Source organism: Leptonotus elevatus, chromosome 2 (genome assembly GCF_054856555.1).
Source record: "Leptonotus elevatus isolate MCC_2025b chromosome 2, RoL_Lele_1.0, whole genome shotgun sequence".
Taxonomy (NCBI): Eukaryota; Metazoa; Chordata; class Actinopteri; order Syngnathiformes; family Syngnathidae; genus Leptonotus; species Leptonotus elevatus.
In genome coordinates, this window is record NC_141240.1 from 27,245,281 (window position 1) to 27,264,109 (window position 18,829).

Below are 18,829 nucleotides of genomic sequence, written 5' to 3' on the forward strand. Positions count from 1 at the left end.
GGGGCGTCAAATTGTGACCTTCCCCCTACATTGTTTGTTCTAATGACTAAAATATTTTTCTCTGACTATCCAACAATGGTGAGATCCTGGTGGAGTGTCACTGAAGAAGAAATTGTGGTTGCTGCAAATGGTGAAATCTGGTACCTTTTTTTACACTAGTCTTACTATGTAGCTAAGCATTCCCTTTAAAAAAAATGTGGCAATTTTTATATTTGTCATCATTCTGTAACAGAATAGCAGAATACAAAAAGAAAGAAAACTAATGCACACAGTCGACTGCGATTTCTGCTAGACTTTTGCTGGGCATGAAATTAGGGTCCGCAGACTCACTAACTTGAGCCAACATTTGAACTGTAATAGCCTTTTGGTCTTTCATATTTTCTGACGACACAAGTTACAACCGCCAATCACCAGACCTGCCCACACTCAGATAGACGTTACAATTCTTTACAAATATGCTTGCTAAAAACTGTGTTTTTGTGTAGATTCTAAGTCATTCGTGTGATGGTGGAGGATAAATGTGGAATCGCGGCAACTGGAATCTTCTGGTTGTTGATGTTTTTCTCCTTGTTTTCCTGAAATATAGGGAAAAAAAGATCCCTTTACACCCCCTTATACCATTAAAGGCTAGCGAAAACGTGGAAAAGTCATGTGACAAGCACTGTGTGGGCGGGGCTTCTGGAGTTACGTCACTTTCCAGAATCCCCCTTCAAGTCATCAACGACGAGCGGAGAGACCCAGAGCAACGACACACTGTATTTACAGTCTGGTCGACGCCTCTGTCTGAGACTATATATTTTTTTCCTTAAACAACAAGCCGACTTCCAAGTCAATACATTACAGGTGAGTCTGTTTGGTTTTACGTTTGATGATGAGAAGCGCTACCTGACATCCACCCTGGCTTCTTTTAGCTAACGGTAAATGCTAGCTGCTGTGTTTGTGCGTCACTATTTAGGGACAAAGAAAGATGCAATTGTTGAAGCCAAACTGACTGTCTTTTATTACTACTACATTACAACATATCGTCTAACACATGTGCCCTAAAAAATTGGCAGCCGGTAATTTGCAGCAGAATGATGCCGTAACTTGTTATCATTTGACAAGGATTCGTTCTTCCGCATGACGTAACTGAAACATTTGTTTAAAAATAATAATAACGTATGTTGTCATTTGGTTGGCTTAATGATATTGTAGCCTTGCATGTATACAGTATTATTTCATATTAACCGACAGACATTCTATTTGGATTTCGCGTTACGTATCACAGCAACGCTGACTCCTCTTGTTTACCGAATCTTTGACAGAAAGTCTTATGTCTTTTAAAATGTGAAATTGTTTGTAACAATGCGTGACCGACTTTGTGAGGGGACAGTTTTAACAGGGTTGGGTTGTTTTTGAGAATTAGTCACAACTTCCGGGCCCATTTCTTCAACCACCCGCCCTCCCCACCCTCCGTTTTTCCCAGCAAAGCTCCGAGAAGGCCACAGTTTTGTAACGACCGACAGTATGTTTGGGTTTACGGACGTTAATCCTCTTTTACCCTTTTTCTTATAGTGAAACAACAATGCCAAACCTTTCTGTCACTAGTTTTAAAATTGTTATCCCCGCCACCACTATCTGACTTGATTTATATAGAGCCAAAAGTTACCAAGAGGATTGCTTCCGAGATGAATCAGGTTTAGAGCTATGTTCTCCTTTATTATACGGTGCAACGATTGATTAAAAATGTTGTTGGTCATCTTAGTTCCTGGATTAAATGCACTCGAGAGCTTTGAACTGCCCATGGACTGCAGGTTTCAAACTCCTGCATTAAACGCTTGCACATAGTGGCCTGTAATGGTTAAAGGAACACAAAGTACCTTGGGGGGGGGGGGGGGGGGGGGGGTTGCCAGTTGGCTATCATCCATTAAAGTAACCACAGCTACCTTCGTTGTGCATTCTGATCTGTGAGTACAGCGTAATAAACGTAACTAGGTGTAGTGTACACATGTTTAAAAATCCTCTCTGTATGTTTAATTACATTGACATTACAGGTATATAAAATACTCCCAAATTTTCGCCCCTAACTGCTGACAGTTTTGCAAACACCACCCGCAGTTGTCAATAAGTGTGTTTACATTTTTTTTGGTGGCCTTTGTTCTAGTAGTAGATGCAGTGTAATTAATCACTGGGTGTGTCATCCACTTAAATAACCTTCCTTAAATGGACCATGGTGTGACATTATAGCGCTAGGGTGTTGCGTAACTTGCCAGGGAATTCAACAAAGTAGAAACACACACAACAGTTCAATGTGTGTGGACATTATCCGTGACCAAGACAGACAAACGTCTAATCTCATACAGGGTAGTTGGTGCTGTGTCTAAATGCAAATCAAAACTTAACGTGAGGCAGTTACCACATTCCATTCCCATTGTAGCACATGAGTTTCAATTGACCAATCAACGGACATCAGCATTTCTGGCACTACCATAATTAGGTTTTTGCACAAATCAAGGCGTCCCTCAAGTGAGAACATTAAATGATACTTGTACTAGAAGTCAAGTACGACCATACAATGACATACACAAATTCAAGAACTTCTGGCAATACTCATAATAACAATAATAAACAGGATAACTATGCATTTGTGTTATATATTTAATTTCCATTTGTGTACACAAAGGTTGGTGGTCATTTCGAAGTGTTCAAAGTTTCAAACTATTGTTTTGTAATACAAGGACTGGAGTATACGGTATATACTCATTAAGTTTATTATAAAAGACAAGCAGCCAAAATGCATTTCCTCCAGCTCCATGCTGCTTCCCGTATGTTGCTGGTGCACTTGGTCATAATGGAGGTGGATAGAAAGTGAGCAAACATAACATAGCTCATGAAAAGTAAACAGTGAGCTGTCTTCAAGTGGGGCCTCTGTGTTGCCCAGTACAATAGTGTAGTGTGTAAGAGGACAAAAGTGAGTGGTGTCTATGAGTTCTACATCTCAGGCAATGTTTTGATTGTGGTCAAAATGATGCACTTCTTATAAGGACTCAATGCTTTTGTGATTTATTGTGATTTATTATTCAGGAGGTCATAAGAAGGTATAAATATGAGGTAGCTGTAGGGATATTTGCACTAAGGGCGGACGGGTGCTTCATTTGGTCTCATCGTGATATGACGACACAATACGTATGCTTGCTTGTACGTCCCTTTTCGGTGTGCACATTGCATACATTAAAGTACCACTGATTGTCACACTCACCTAAGTGGGGCGAAATTCTTTCTCCGCATTTGATCAGGCTGGATTTACGCTATATGGTCCATGTGACCCAATTCCCTCCAAATGCACATGAAAATAAAATCTCTCAATTTATCCCACTCTTGCTTTGTTTGCCTGTTCCCTGGGGAAATGATTTTGTCACATCTTGTGATTTTGATGTTTTGCTGGCGAGGAATTTAGTGATGCTTCCTTTTTTGCCGCCTTCTGTAAGAAAGAAAACGGGGCAAATCAAAAGCACCAACAAATATCTAATCCAAACAATCAATTCCAAGAGGTTGTTCTAGATTTTTATTTGTTGTAGATTGCAATATCATTTTGGAAATGGTGATGATCCAGACCGGGTGTCAAAACTTTAACATACTCTGAACTCTTGTTTTAATGTCATTTTTGCATTTAGCTGATTTATTCTGCCTGAAAGAGTTGCCGTAGTGTGGGTTTGCATGCATGTAGGCCTTAGCTGACGTCATTTTTGTTTTTCAGGCCACTAACTAGTTGAGATGGAAACACCAGCACCTCTCGCGGCATTTACAGCTTTCAAAAGTTCTTGATGGATTTCAAAATACTATTTTCAGATTACAGAAGTCCAGTTGGACAAAAAAAAAAAATCCATGTTGGACATGCAAATATTCATGCCAGTGACTGAGTATGAAACCCAAAAGGGTTAAGGGGAAAAAGTGAATAAAAAAATAAGTAGGCATAATAGCGTTAATACCGCCATTTCTTCTCTGTCATTGAAGATATTTGTTGTTTTATACTTGCTGCACAACATGTCTCTGCCTGCCCCGTTGTACTGCATGTAATGTCAGTCAGCTGACTGTTGGCTTTCATTTCCTCTTTTCTACACGTCAATGCTTTTTTTTTTTTTTTTTTATGCATGGTTGTCCTGTCACAATTTTTTTCTCTGTGTGTTGGAGCCATTTTAGATAACACAACAGCTGACGTGACTCACTCTGACGTGTACATGCAGCACATAGATGTTCACACACTGACACGTTGCTAATGTTAACTTGTGTTGTCTGGAATCATTTATTCAAGATAAATTATCTCTATCTTGGACTAACGTTATATTTATAGCTACAGATCAGCAGATCGCCAATCTTATTTAGTTTATGTAATGCTGCACTTTGACTTGGGTAATATAACTATATTGCTTACAATACAGTTGAATAATGTTTAACCCCAATACAGGTGATTACACAATGATCCTGTCATTTGCTATCAAATCTTTTTAAAATAGCTTATCTTATGGACTAATTGAGTATTTTAAGTGTGCACTTTAGTCATCAGACAGCAACCAGGGTTTCCCACACCATTTTAATACTTGGGCGGGCCACCCAAGTAAACTGGCCACCACCCAAGTAGATTTTAAGAGCATTTAATAATAAAAAAACATATACAGTGGTACCTCGGAGTTTGAACATAATTTGTTCTTGCGAAGTGTTCACAGTCCGAATTGTTCAACCTCTGAAACATTTTTTCCCATAGGAAATAATGTAAATGCAATTAATCCGTTCCCAAGCTCCAAAAACAGAAAATTCCTATTTTAATTTCTATTTATGTTTTTTACATTTACACCATGTACAGTATTTAAACAATAAAAAATACCTGACCTTTTTTGTTGTGGTGTGATGGCATCAGTGGATAATAAATGCTATGTTAATGCTAGCTTTAGTTTAGTGCTGATTTTGTGTATTTTACATTGAGTATATGGTTAGACTACTATGCGGTCCTTGCGTGCGTTGCTTTAACGTCAGGCACGTTGTTGAACAGCTGGGGGGGCGGGGCGGGGGGGGGGCGGTCATCGTGCCAGTGTTTACAGAAGTAGTAACGGTAGTTACAACGGCGCGATAATCTCCTTCTTTATTCCACTGTGGTTCGTAGCACTGTATGTTTTTCTTTGGGCCTACGGCGAATCAAAATGCCCTCGCGAGTATGGAGCACCTCCGGGAGTATTCACGATCTGACTGGAAATGAGCAGTTCATCGTCTCAACTACCGCAACGTGAGCATCTGGCATTGCTCGGCTTCACTCGGCTACCCGTTTTCAAGGTGCGTTCGGCTTAGCTTGCTTTGCTTGGGTGTTCGATCTCCCAAAAGGAGTTCAAAATCCAAGGCATTTTTTATTACCGATTTGTACGAGTTCCGAGACGTTCAAACTCAGAGGTTCCACTGTATATAAACAAAAAAAAAAACATGTCGCGACCAGATATACTGCATGTAACATTAGTTCGCCGTCTCTCACTTGTGGATCATGAGGTTACCGGACACGCACCCGAGTCCACCCTCCCAAGTAGATTTCAAATCTGTAGGAAACACTGGCAACTGTCGGGATCTGTCTGATGTATTTTTTAAATCATTTTTTTTACCGTACACTGAGAGATAATACTGCAATGTCATAGTATCATTACGCTTTCCCTTCCCTTATATTTTTAACACCAAAAGAGCCATTTAACATTTGCATCTGGCTTGTTTGCTTGTGTTGCTCCTTTGTTTCACATAGCAAGTGTGTCACCTGTCTTGTGTTTTCCCAAACAGGATGTCTCTCTATCCATCCCTCGAGGACCTAAAGGTCGACAAGGTGATGAAGGTAAGCTTTGCAGCCTCATCTTTCCTTGTTGTGTCTGTGTGGTCGGAGTAAAAAGTGTCACAGAGGGTTGCACTGAATATCTTTTTATTTTAAAATGGGACTGAAGCGTGGTTCCAGCAAATAGGCCAATGTCATGCTTAGTGCTTGCAATGCTAATGTGAATCTTCTGATGCAGACATAAGGTTGAGATGACATGAGCCAATAGACCACACTCAAGCCTCTTTAATAATGTACAACTTGTTTTGTATTTTTAAGAGGTCCTCGTAGTGGTCCTCCTTTCTGACCACAGCTGCGCTCTCACTCCCCATCTCTCTGCACATTGCACTGATGCTAATTGATCCATAATTGTACTGTGTGTGTGTGTGTGTGTATATATATATATATATATATATATATATAGCCTCGCTGTCTGATGACTATCATGTGATGATGTAACTTTTTATTATATCACGACCTCCATGAACTCTTTAGCTACACAGTGTTGATAGGAGAGCACCTCTTGTACCAACAATGTAGCTCAACACTCAGTTGCGTGTGTTTGGTGTGTGTAGTATGCTGCGTGTTACTAATGTGTCAAACACACTTCGACAAATTGCATCCTCCACAGTTTACTTTGTCTTCTAAATAGCGAAGACATGTGATGACCGGATCCAGACTCAGTTCCAACCAAGTACTGATAACCTCACCAATTTGCAAATTGACATTCACAATTTTTTTTTTGTAGAGCACAGCTGCCACTTATTTTTGCAGACTGAGACAGTACGAGTATTGACTCTTTTGAGTATGCACCGATACAGAGCAGTACCTCTAGTACTTTTGATGTATACAATCTCATTTAACACAATGACAAATATTGTGAACAAAGGTCTTTCTTTCTGACGCAGATGATGATTCACAGATGTGTCAAATTGCCGTACTAAAGCAGCAAATACTGCCTACTACTACTACTACAGAAAATTACGAGCCGTTACTGTACTGTTTTACGGCAATAATTTACAAAGATCTAATTTCATGATACGAGCAGCGAACAGGATGTACCTGAGCCATATTTTGAGCTTTGCGGCAAAGGGGGTGAATACACTTTACGTGTAAGTTGTTACTTGTTTTATGTTTAATGAAATTCAAAATATTTTTTAAATCTTTCATTTTGGGTGTTGTGTAGAATTTTACACCAAAAAAGTGAATTTCTTTCAATTTTGGAATAAGACTGGAATGATACAAAATGTGTAAAAAGGGAAGTGCTGAAGTGCTTTCTGGATGCGTATATTGGACCGTATATTATACAGTGACAATGATAGTCGAATAACATTGCAGTGGGGAATTTTCATGAAACACTGTGTTATGAAAACAGTAATTGGACATACCAAGATGTCATTGAACATAAGAGATGTCATGATATCCAAACGTCACAATATGATATCACGATAGGAGCCTCACAATATGATCATTATCACGATACTGTTGAGAGGCTAGCGATATTTTTTAACAGCTCACAATACTGTATAAAATCCCAGAACATTGGAAAAAAGCAAAATATTGTGACACTTTCAGTCATTTTAGTGTCATTGTTGTATTGGCTCAGCGGCGCAAAGTATTATGGTGAATGTAGTTCACAATGCTGTGCTTGCCTGAAGCGGGTGAAAAGTTTTATTTATGCAGATGTTGAAAAATATTAGCTGGTAGGACTAATCTATGGGAATGACAACCGCTGCAGTATGTCCGGTTAGAACATTTTTCTCTCTCCATGAGAGCAATTATCAAACCAGCATGTACATTTCCTTCTCTATACAATGTTAACAAGTTGAGGTCATAAATTAATCATAGTTCAAATAGTACAGTGTACATAAACGACTTACAATCACTAATAAGATTTAATATTGACTCAGGCACTTACTTGCTCATGCACACACACGTGAATCGAGTCAATTTGTGGAGGAACTCAAATGTGTTATGTTCCCCTTCATCTGGCCTTTAGCATGGGTCTTAAACGTAGTGAGCCAAAACATGCCTAATTAAAATTAAACTACGCTAATAAATGAACCACCAGAGGGTGGTGCAACTGCACAATCCGGCCTTTTTAACAGATGTGCTGCTATTAATTATCGTAACATGACGATGATATCGTGGTCACTATCACAATATTGCCGTTGTCGTTACATTCCAAATAAGACGGTGACACATTTTACAATATCAAATCGAAGATCAGCAGGATTCCATAACCTGACTGCTCACTCTGATTACCGCTCAGGCTCAGGCCCAGTTTGCCCACACCACCACCAACAACAACGCTGCCGTGCCAGCCATCACTGAGGGAGGTGACCAGCCGCAGCCTGCCGCCGCTCAGATGCCTTCATCCTGTAAGTTTTATGCACAATATGCTGTATCTTGTCTTCAGTTCCCTGCACAAAAACTCCGTATGAAATGTTAACTGTTTGGGGCAATCTTAGATTGTCTCATCATTTTATTAGGTTACGGTTGATATTTTATTCATTTTTCATTGGGTGTACAAATAATGAAATATAGAATGAAGGTTCTCACAAAGTTCAACGTGCTGCTCATCTGTCAATGTGTTCATTGGTAGATTTTTTCTTAACTATCGTAAAGTTCCGTAACCTGCTCTTTCGCTTGAGTCCTGTGTGGGCATTGGTTCCTTTGCTATCTGAGTCACCATGGAAACGGGCCCTGGCTGTTGTGCTGGGCAGGGTTGAATAGAGAGCAAGACGGAAGGGAAGCGGAGGTTTGAGGAGGAGGGATGGATGAAGAGGCTTACTGGGGGTGTTGGATAAAGTTGTAAAAAGTTCAGGTGGGGCTGGTGAAGAGGAACTCAAAAAGGAACCAAAAGCGGTACACTGACATCAGCCATGGAAGGACATGCTAATATTGAAGAGTACAGTCGCTGTTTTCTCATCATCCAACATGGCTTGTGTATAGGAACAAGGATATGCTAAAACTAATTTCAAAGGGCTGTTGCTCGTGAAAAAAGAAGAAGAATCAAACCAAAATTTGTATGTGCACACCTGAATCTGATGAGGGGAGAACGAGCTGATGATAAGCACAAATGGAGAGCTTTATTTTAGGCCAGTGGGGGAGTTAAGGCTGAATCATCGTCATTTCTTGAGCAGTACCATTGTCAGATTTGGCCAGTATCTTCCCTTCCCTTTTGAATGTGCTTAATGTGACAAAAACGTACTTGACCTGAATCTAACTTGTATCAAGTGCTGTGATGACACCATGAGCAGGGACCAATCAGTAGCCGGGGTTACATGGAGCCTTTTGAGTTATTCAGATTAAAGTCATTCTGAATGATGATCTGTGGTCACTTGTTTCGCTCCTTTAATCAGATCAGCCCTGCAGCAGCCGTCAGACGCGCGGACATCGATCGCATGATTTATCAAGATGGAGTTCATGCGTCATTTAGCACAGTCGTTGTGACAGTTTTAACACGTTTATTGAAGCACAATATTGATAAAAACAAGTTCCAAGTACTTTAAAACAAGTTCTCCCCTCGCAGATGAGCTCTTGGCAAGACGCCGACATTTTTACGTACGGTAACGCCGACGTCACGACGCATTTACGCCAAGAGCATGCGCATATCGGGCGCAGTCTCGCCATCCCGATTGAAGCGTTTACCTGACGCTCGTTCGGATTGACGAAAGGAATATACCACCCCTGTGATTCCGAATGAAATTCCATTCGGAATCAGCCTTTTCATTCCAATTGCTAATATATGGAGCATTTTCTTTCCGTTTGGACGTTCTAAACCCGACTGATCAAATGAAATAACGCGCAAAAGATTTGGTTCAAGAAAATGCAGACTGAAGGTCCAGTAGAGGGCGATGTGTCGCACAGTTTGACGCAATTCAGACTCGTCGTGGTGGGTAACAAAGTTTTGTAACATTATAGCACATAAAGTCATTTTGCAATGATTTTTGTGTAAGGCAGTGTAATTTAAGGATACATGTTGGAAATGAGGTGCAAATGCACCCAGTCATGAAAATTCAATCATTGTCTTTTACATTAAATGGATAGATGTAAACTGTAATAATCCAAATTACCTTTTGGATTTTTTGGAAGAGCACTGGTTTTCATTTCGAACATTTGACCAAACTACATATTTGTTCTAACCCTTGCAGCCTTGTACCCAAATCTGGAGGAGCTGGGAGAGTACATGGGCCTTAGCCTCAACAGCGACGAGGTGCAAAAGAACTTGGCCTTGTTGCCCGCGGCCAACAATGTAAGTGTCAGCCACGTTTTGCTTGTATCCAAAATCAACTGAAAATTAAAGTAGCACTAAGGAACTTTTCAACCTTAATAAAATATTTTCCTAACTCTTCTGATGAAACATCGACTTAAAACTAGTTGAATGGTCGCTTTGCCATGACCTGAGGGGTCTGTATCATTTTTACTGGCACTAATCAACTTTGAGGAGGAACACTGCAACACAAAAAACTATAAATGTGCTGAATGCTTTATGGCATACGTCACTTCCCCCTTTCCATATTTGTTACAAAGACGGAAGTCAATTTGAATGTCGACGCACGATTACTGCTTTCTTGGCAGAAGCTGCAAAACAACTAAAAAGTTTTGTTTGAGGAGACAAAGAAGAAAAAAGAAAAAGGGAAGCTACGCGGATGAAAGGAGAGTCACGGATCAACATTGGCCCTGATTTCACTTGCTGGCGTGAGCTAACCAACAGCGCAATGCGCTTGTCCTCATGGGAAATGTGGTCTTCCTTCAGACATAACAATAGCGCTTTTGTCTATATGGTGCCTCAACGTAAACTGAAAGTTCCTCAGTGTCCATGGATAAACACACGCACTCCATTGCGGCAGCTCGTTTTCATGTCAACATTGTTCGTGGAGCCTGAAATCGAGAAAAAAAAAAGTCAGGAGGAAGGTATACTGTTTTATGCATTGGACGTTTCATAAAACACGGTGTTAAAGTTGCAACATAAAATTTTGGAAATGGCAGACAAGCTCATCAAAGTATTTGCAAAGAGGACATTAACTACATTTACGGTGTGACATTACTTAATGTTACATTTGACAGACAAACGTTTTTCCACAGAAACAGTAATGCCATTAGTTCACTTTCAAACTTTTAGGCCCTTTTTCAAATGTTTGGGGTTTCAGGCTCCAAAAAGATTTATGAGCTGCTTGTTTATCACAGAAAACATTATTATTCTATTCCCTGGAGACGTACTTACCACAGGCATGGAGCAGTGTGGGAGGATGTGCTGTCTTCACTTGTGTGTGTGTGTGTGTCTTTTATGCGTGTTGCTTTCACATCACCCTCGCACCATCTGTGCTCTCTGACATTGGTCATATTTTTACCTGAGCAATAATGTTCCGTAGCATTCTGGATCTCATCAACTGATGTAGGCGCGGATATCAAACTGAATGCTCCCACGCACAACACCTTTGTGTGATTCGGCATCCTTATTGATGACGTGCTGAAATGGGGCTGGGTTATAAATAAAAATTTTATGGTGATTTTAATATTGGCTTCTCGCCATAAAACTATTATGTTCAAAAGAAAAAACGATGAGTGTGACGAATGCTGCAAAACAAAACACACAGCAAAAAGAATTACACACATTGTGCACATAAATACAAGACATACATCGTTTTACAAACATCACTAGTGCTAATGCTAGCAGTCAATGTAAAATCGCATTGACATGCTAATAGAAAATTAGCATCCCGGAGTGATATTCCTTAAAATAACAAATATTCACACATACACACTGTTATAACACATGCAGACGGGTAATATAATAAAAGTCATACATAATAGTTTTGCTAATCTCAAAAATGAGTTATGATAATAAAGTTTAGTTGCAACTTTCGTCAACGTTTTTTATCATAATAAGAGCGTGTAGTACTCAATGCATGTGTGGCACCACACTGCCCCCAAGAGGCCAAGGCATGCACAACGGGAACAGCCGGTATTTATTTTTGTTAGTTTTTTTGGTTGGTATTATTTTAATAATACTTTATATTGTTATTTCGCGTTGTTACTAATGTATTTTCTGGGTGTTCTTTTAAGTAAAATTTAAAGTTGAGGTTTGGCAGTTGAATAAATAAGTTTTGACGTCAGTTTTATTAATTAATAGGTGATATAACTATCAATCAAAAATAATTGTGATTATCATTTTTTCCTTAATTGCCCAGCCCTATGCTGAGCTAAACCTATGCAAGTGTCAAAAATGGCCTCTCTCATCCTTCCTCTCCGGCCACCCTCTTTCTTTCCATCTCCTTCCCCCGCAGCAAGTGGCAGTGCCTGTCGGGGGAATGGTGTGTCCTGTGACGGGCTCAGACATCGGCATCAGGAGGGCCGAGGTTCGCCAAGGCCTGCGGGAAATTATTCTGTGCAAGGACCAGGACGGCAAGGTTGGACTCCGCCTCAGGGCAATTGACAACGTGAGTCAGCATTGTTAACTCTTTGAAGGCCATTGCAAATTATGTTGCGTTCTTTGTTTATTTTAATGTTGTGTTTTCAAGGTTTGAAAAGTGCTTGAATTTTGGGTGAAGTGCTTGTAAATGCTTGAAAGTGTTCATCGTATTTTTCGGTAGTCTGACTCAATTAGGGGTGAAACGAGTCCTGAGTAAATAGCGTACGAAAAAAAAATCCATGAGGGCTTTTTCCTGCCTCAAGGACTCGTTTATTCTGCAATCTGCAGGCAGGGCAGCCTCTTTAAGTCAAATTCAAGCTAGCAGCCGCTATGATTGCTTCCTCGGTTTAATTTCAGAAGAAAAGACTCGCCAGTCATCGATGTCCATAAAGTGTCACTTATGATGCTTTTATTTAGAATTTTCCGCCGCGGTGCGAATGAACAAACGTTATGTGGCCGGCTTGACTTTTGCTCTCATGGAAACGGTAGCTCGCTAGACTCCAGCGGTGGCTGCTGTGGCCGAGCCACCGAATGTGGGGACGACACCGAGGGGACGACACCGAGGGGACGACCGCGGCTTCGATCGCGGCTTCGATGGCCCGTCAAAGTACGTCGTCACATGAAAGTGCTGTGTTATGCAAAAAAGATTGGGCACCGGACCGCTGCTCCAGAGTACTGTTCTCAAACAGCTGAAGCTGCCATGTGGATGAACTCAAACGGTTGCCACTCCAACATGGTAGGCTAACTCAAATGTGCTAAATATTAATTTAATGTCTTCTTTTTTTTTTAATAAAGTAGTAAATTGTATTGCCACTTGTGTGGGTGGCCCTGGTCTAGTATGTTCTAAAAGTTGAATTAAAAACAGATCATAACTCATAAAAATGATAATCAGTCGCATCAAAATGTTGTCTCTAAACATTTATCACTATTTAATCAAGGTTCACGTGAATTAAATGTCTACAGCGGCTATTTTTTTCTTTATTTTTAAACTATGCTGACGACATGAGCAAAAAAGAAAACACTATTAGCCGTTCTTATGACTCCTAAATCAGGACAAATTCTTCTCTTCCCTCCACTGTGCTGGATATAAGAACATTGCTAGCATGAAGACCACAGGTGGTGCTGACTCTATTTATAAAAAAAATAATAAATTAAAGAGCACCAATCAATCACCTCTGGTGCTCATTTGAGGACCATGCAAAAATACTTAATGCACCATATACATGACAATATATTTATATAACCTGTAACGCGAAGGAATAAAATTCCTTATTTGCCTTATTACTGGTCAGCTGGTCCAAATTCATTAATGCACAACCACTACCTTCTCTGTATAATGTAAATGGGCAAGACAGTATAAAATAATTTCAATAAAATCGATTTTAGGACATTTAAAATCGATTCTGAATCGTACTAAATGAGAATCGCGATTCTTATGAGAATCGATTTTTTGGGCACACCCCTAGTGTTAATACGTTTCGGTACGGCATGTTCGATACGGTCTACTTGCGTACCATATTCTTTATTCTTTAAATGTATTAGCGGGAGCTGACGCGCTGCTGAAACAAAGCTAGTAGGCGAGTTTTCACACAGACGTTATTGAGTGCCGCACGCGCTAGAGGTGGGAGACAGGCAGGCACAGAAAAGACAGCCAGCCGACAGGTACGGGAAAAACTGGAAAATTGATCTTGAAAGTCCTTAAAAAGTGCTTGAATTTGGCCATGGACAAGGTGTACGAACCCTGCATATGGCCAGAAGCGTTCATTTTGTCATTGACCAACGTTTAATTTAGGAGAAGAGTCCCTTATTTGTGCAAATGCGTTTGCATTGTACAAATTCACACAAGCTGTCTGCTCTTTTTTTCCCTGTGGCCTGAGCCATCCCAGCATCCGGTTTCTAGTTTCCTTCAGCTCATTTCTATTTGCACTGCTGTGTCTGCATCTTAGGGAGTGTTTATCCAGCTGGTGCAGGCCAACTCCCCTGCCGCCTTGGCTGGACTGCGCTTCGGGGACCAGGTTCTTCAGGTTAACGGCCAGAACTGTGCCGGGTGGAGTGTGGATAAGGCCCACAAGGCCCTGAAGGCCGCGGCAGAGACCCGCATTGAGCTTATTGTGCGGGACAGGTGAGACCAGCTGGGACTTTTATTATTTTATATTATTTATTCTTTAGAAACATTCAATTTGCTTTGCAGTCTTTGGCCCAGTATAAACATTTTGATGACTGCTAATGGTAATTAATAAATACATTTAGCATTCCACAATATTTAAAATCATAGTTTCGTCATTGCAGATCCCAAGTTCACCAATATAGCGGAATGAGGAGACGTGGACTCAGTATTAGATGTTTTAATACCATTCCCAGACAGGAAATAATCTCACAAAGTTATATAAACAAGATTATGAATTGAATAGTGTATCTGTAATTTATGTAAACACCATTGTCTCAAAAAAAAGATTTCTTTATTTGTTTTTTGGCTCCCTCTGCTGGCTGTTTGAAACCCGGCCGGTGTGTTTGTTCCTCGCGCTAGGCCATTTCAGCGCACTGTCACCATGCAAAAAGACAGCTCAGGCCACGTGGGCTTCATCTACAAGTCTGGCAAAATCACATCATTGGTCAAGGACGGCTCTGCAGCCCGCAATGGCCTGCTGACCGAGCATTACATCTGTGAGGTCAACGGGCAGAACGTTATTGGACTCAAGGTGGGTCGCACAATTACGTTCGCCAGCCTCTGCATCGAAATAGTGTTCACCACTAATGACATGGAACATACCCTGTAATGCTTTACACGTAAAGCTGGATAAAAAGTGTTGCATAGTCTCTATATTATGTTTTGGTCTGTATTGTATTCCTTGCATTAAACTCTAATGGTTTTTATGTATCAAAGTCTTTCTCTGGAAATTGCGGCTTCCTGCCACATTCCAAAAACACGCCTGTTGGTTAACTCATGTCCAGGAGTGTGAGTGGTTGTTTGTCCATGTGCCGTCTGATTTGACTGTCAAAGAGTTAAGAGTGTTTATCACTCTCACCCAAAGTCAGCTGGGATATCCTCCAGCTCACTCGTGACCCGAACAAAAGTGCAAGTGCTCAAAAAATGCTTCCATGGGTGGACATACATTTGACATTTTATTTCCAGGATTCCCAGATTAAGGATATTCTCAACACATCCCCAACCGCCATGACCATCACCCTCATGCCCAAGTTCATCTACGAACACATGATTAAGAGGTAAGATGCCGATTCCGAATGCAGCTGCATGATTACGCACAAGGCCCAGAAATCGAGTTTTTACTTGTCATGCATATTTTGCGATTTTTGTGCTTGCGGGCATGTGTTTTTAAGAATGATTCTGTCCACTTTTCATAACATTTCTGAGGAACGATGTTGCTGTGCAATTAAAAGCAAAACAGCTAAAGGTGCATTTTAACATGAAAGCATGATTCACCTCCCTCGAGACAAAATGCGAAAATGTGGTCGCTTGTCATGTCTCATGAGCAGCCTTTTGTTCATTTAAGTGAGGAGGATTATGCAAAAGTGTCACTTGGCCAACAGGACAACCACAACATGGAAGACTACAATTCACACTGAATCAGCAATATGTCTGCTGCTTGTTTACGCTGGACACGTCACAAAGTACCCTCGACTGATCTGTTACTAATTGACCCTGACACACTTATAGAATAATCAAATGAATGTGACATTATTCAAACCAAATTTCTCCCAAATTTAGAATCAAATATATTCCTTTTGTCAAAACATTATGTATGTAAACACGATTCTTAATCAAAGAACATTTTTGATATTGAACAATCAACCATATTTTATAAGACGTCAAACTGCATGGCTCAGCGGGCCCATCCACATGTTTTATGTTGAAGAGGAAGCATCGCCTCCAATCTCAATAAATTACAGCTTAACAATGAAAAAGCGATTCTACTAATGTTTTTTTTTCTCAGCAGGAATTAAAGATCCCTTCTTAAAATTAATAATAATAATAATAATAATATATATATATATATATATAATTTATATATATTTTATATTATATTATTTATATATATTATATTATATATTATTGATATATATTATATATTATATTATATATTATTGATATATATTATATGTTATATTATATTATATATTATTTATATATATATATATATATATATATATATATATATATTTGCTAGAATGTTCAGAAAATCCATTATCATGGCCCATGGATTGTGTTGTAAAAGGCAGCCATGTTGTTAGTGCAAGCAGCTCATGTAAACTGGAATGAGCTTTGATCAACGACAGCCACTTAAAAAAACAACAAAAAAAACAAAGAGCTAAACATAAAACAGCATCCTGAGCACTAAACTTGACTTGACTAACTTGACTACTTGTAAGAAGTGCTTTAGAAATAAAAGGGCCCATTCCCATCAGTGACGTAGTGGTGGTTGTTACTAATTACAAAGCACATTGAAGACAAACTTTGTCCCGGGGCTCCGTTAGAAAGTTTTCCCAACTTCCCACATTTGCCAACGAAGCAGCTGTTTTTGTTTGTTTTTCCTCCAGGATGTCCAGCAGCCTGCTGAAGTCGGCCATGGATCACTCCATCCCCGAGGTGTGAAGGTCACCGGCGGGACACCGACGTGTCCGCCTCTTCTCTTTTTCAGCCCTCCTTCGTCTGTCTCTTGCTGCTTCCTGTATCATCAACGCCTTCATTTATCATCATAATCTCAAAATGCCTTGATTATATCTTTCTGTAATCTTTATGGTCATTATATTTCATTTTTTTGTTTACAGTTTTCTCTTCCTGTGCTGACACAGAGTAGTTCATTTTTTTTAAACCATTTTTTTCTACGTTGTAATTGCAGTCCAAAACGAGATGCGCATTATTTTTGACGTTCCGAGATGGGGTTTTTTTCCATTTTTTCTTTCTTTCTCCAAGCCATGCAAACTTGCGAGTCCAGAGCTTCCTCCTTGCGATGGAGACCATCGTTCATTTCTTCCATTTCACCTCGTCGTCCAAGATGCTGTAACAGTCAGCCGCCTGAGCCCCACCGACCGTGTGCACCCGCCATCTGTGCTCACTTAAACTTGTCCAACGTGTAGGCGTTTCTTATTTACTCGGTGCACCTCGTAGATTTTAGACTTATGTTATTTTTAAGGGTATGACATTTTATCTGAGGGGGGGGGGGGGGGTGTTGACACTGACTGTGCTTGCTATGAGCTGGATTTTGGTCCATATATGTGAAAAAAGAAAGATCACAGGTTTATGCTGCATTCGGTGACAGCTTGGAAGTAGGAAATATCCCACTTGGAACCCCACTCATAAGGAAACAAAAAATATGGCGGACTCAGCAAACCTTTTTTTTTTTCCATTTACATTTTCCCAAATTACTTAAGAGATAGCAGTAGCAATATACACTTACACCAGTTTACACGGATATCTACTAATAATACAGATACAGTAGCTACAAATTAATCTCAGAATTAGCAAGTAGAAACTCCTGCTGGATTTTTGCAATGTTCCCAGTTTTGTAAAACAGCGTCAGATGCTGTGTGTTTGGATTTTAGTGGCATTTGTGTTGGCATATATTCAAATGGCGCCATGTGGCCGCGCACCAGCTGGAATCAGCTCTGTAGTCGGTGTTGTCCATGGAATCACAGCCATACGGATGTGCATGCTGCCCGGATGAGCAAAGAGTCAAAGATGGTCACGGGCGCAGCTTCCACCATATTTAGCATTCATCATGCCGGTAAATTGCGCTCGGTCTCTGTGCAAATCAACACGTTGTCGGCAGGATTGTAGTGCATCATGGGATTGGCCATCAGGGTAGTTTCTGTGCTCATTTGCTCTTGACGATCATTTCAAGGGGATCTGGAGTAGTATTTGTCAGGGGCCGGGTATGTGCTGGGTGGACCCACTAAGTGCACTTTCCACCATTTTTTTGTTTTTTTTTAAATAAAAGTTGTCTCTCCTGTTTCCATTTCAAAAGCTGTTTTTGTTGTTGTTGTTGAAGTTATTATTGTGCGCGTGTGGTGCCTCTTGTAAACAAAACTACCCAAGAAATGTTTCCCCACAGGAAGCTGCTCAAATTAGATGCTGAAAAATCAACCTTTTGAATTGCTAGAAGGGGTTCCGGCACCCTCTTGCCGCACTTCCCCCTGCTGTCCTTTTCCCGACTGAAGAGCACAGTGAAACCGGAGAGCTTTTTTTTCTTCTTCTCTTTTTTTACTTCTGTCAAGTTGCTCCTTTTTGGGTGCATGTATTCTTTCTCATGTTCTGGGTATGCAAACTGATAAAAAATCATTCACAATCTGTAAAAAAAAAAAAAAAGTTTATATATGAATGTAACCAAGATAATACTATTGTAAAACAAATAAAAAGTCATTCTGTTCACATCTTCTCAGTAGCTGTTGTCTTTGTACACATTATCCTGAAAAAACAAAACAAACCACTAAAATAGTTAATCAGCCCTGACCCGCTGAGAGTATCTTTGATTTTCAAACAAAACAACTACATTTCTGAATGTATCGTATCTGAATGGACCACCTCTGTATTATTTCTAATCATCTTTGTTTGGTATTTTCTTGTTTGAAGTCCA

General features: G+C 40.1%; 1 protein-coding gene across 1 annotated transcript; it reads left to right on the forward strand.

Annotated features, from left to right (window-relative positions):
* Positions 1 to 652: 652 nt before the first annotated feature.
* Positions 653 to 18,624, forward strand: sdcbp2 (syndecan binding protein (syntenin) 2). Its single transcript, XM_086067694.1, has 9 exons — positions 653 to 843; positions 5,791 to 5,842; positions 8,091 to 8,199; positions 9,976 to 10,076; positions 12,112 to 12,264; positions 14,183 to 14,358; positions 14,764 to 14,935; positions 15,370 to 15,461; positions 16,794 to 18,624. The coding sequence occupies exons 2-9, from the start codon at positions 5,792 to 5,794 to the stop codon at positions 16,846 to 16,848; spliced, it is 909 nt and encodes a 302-aa protein (XP_085923820.1). The 5' UTR covers positions 653 to 843; position 5,791; the 3' UTR covers positions 16,849 to 18,624.
* Positions 18,625 to 18,829: the final 205 nt, after the last annotated feature.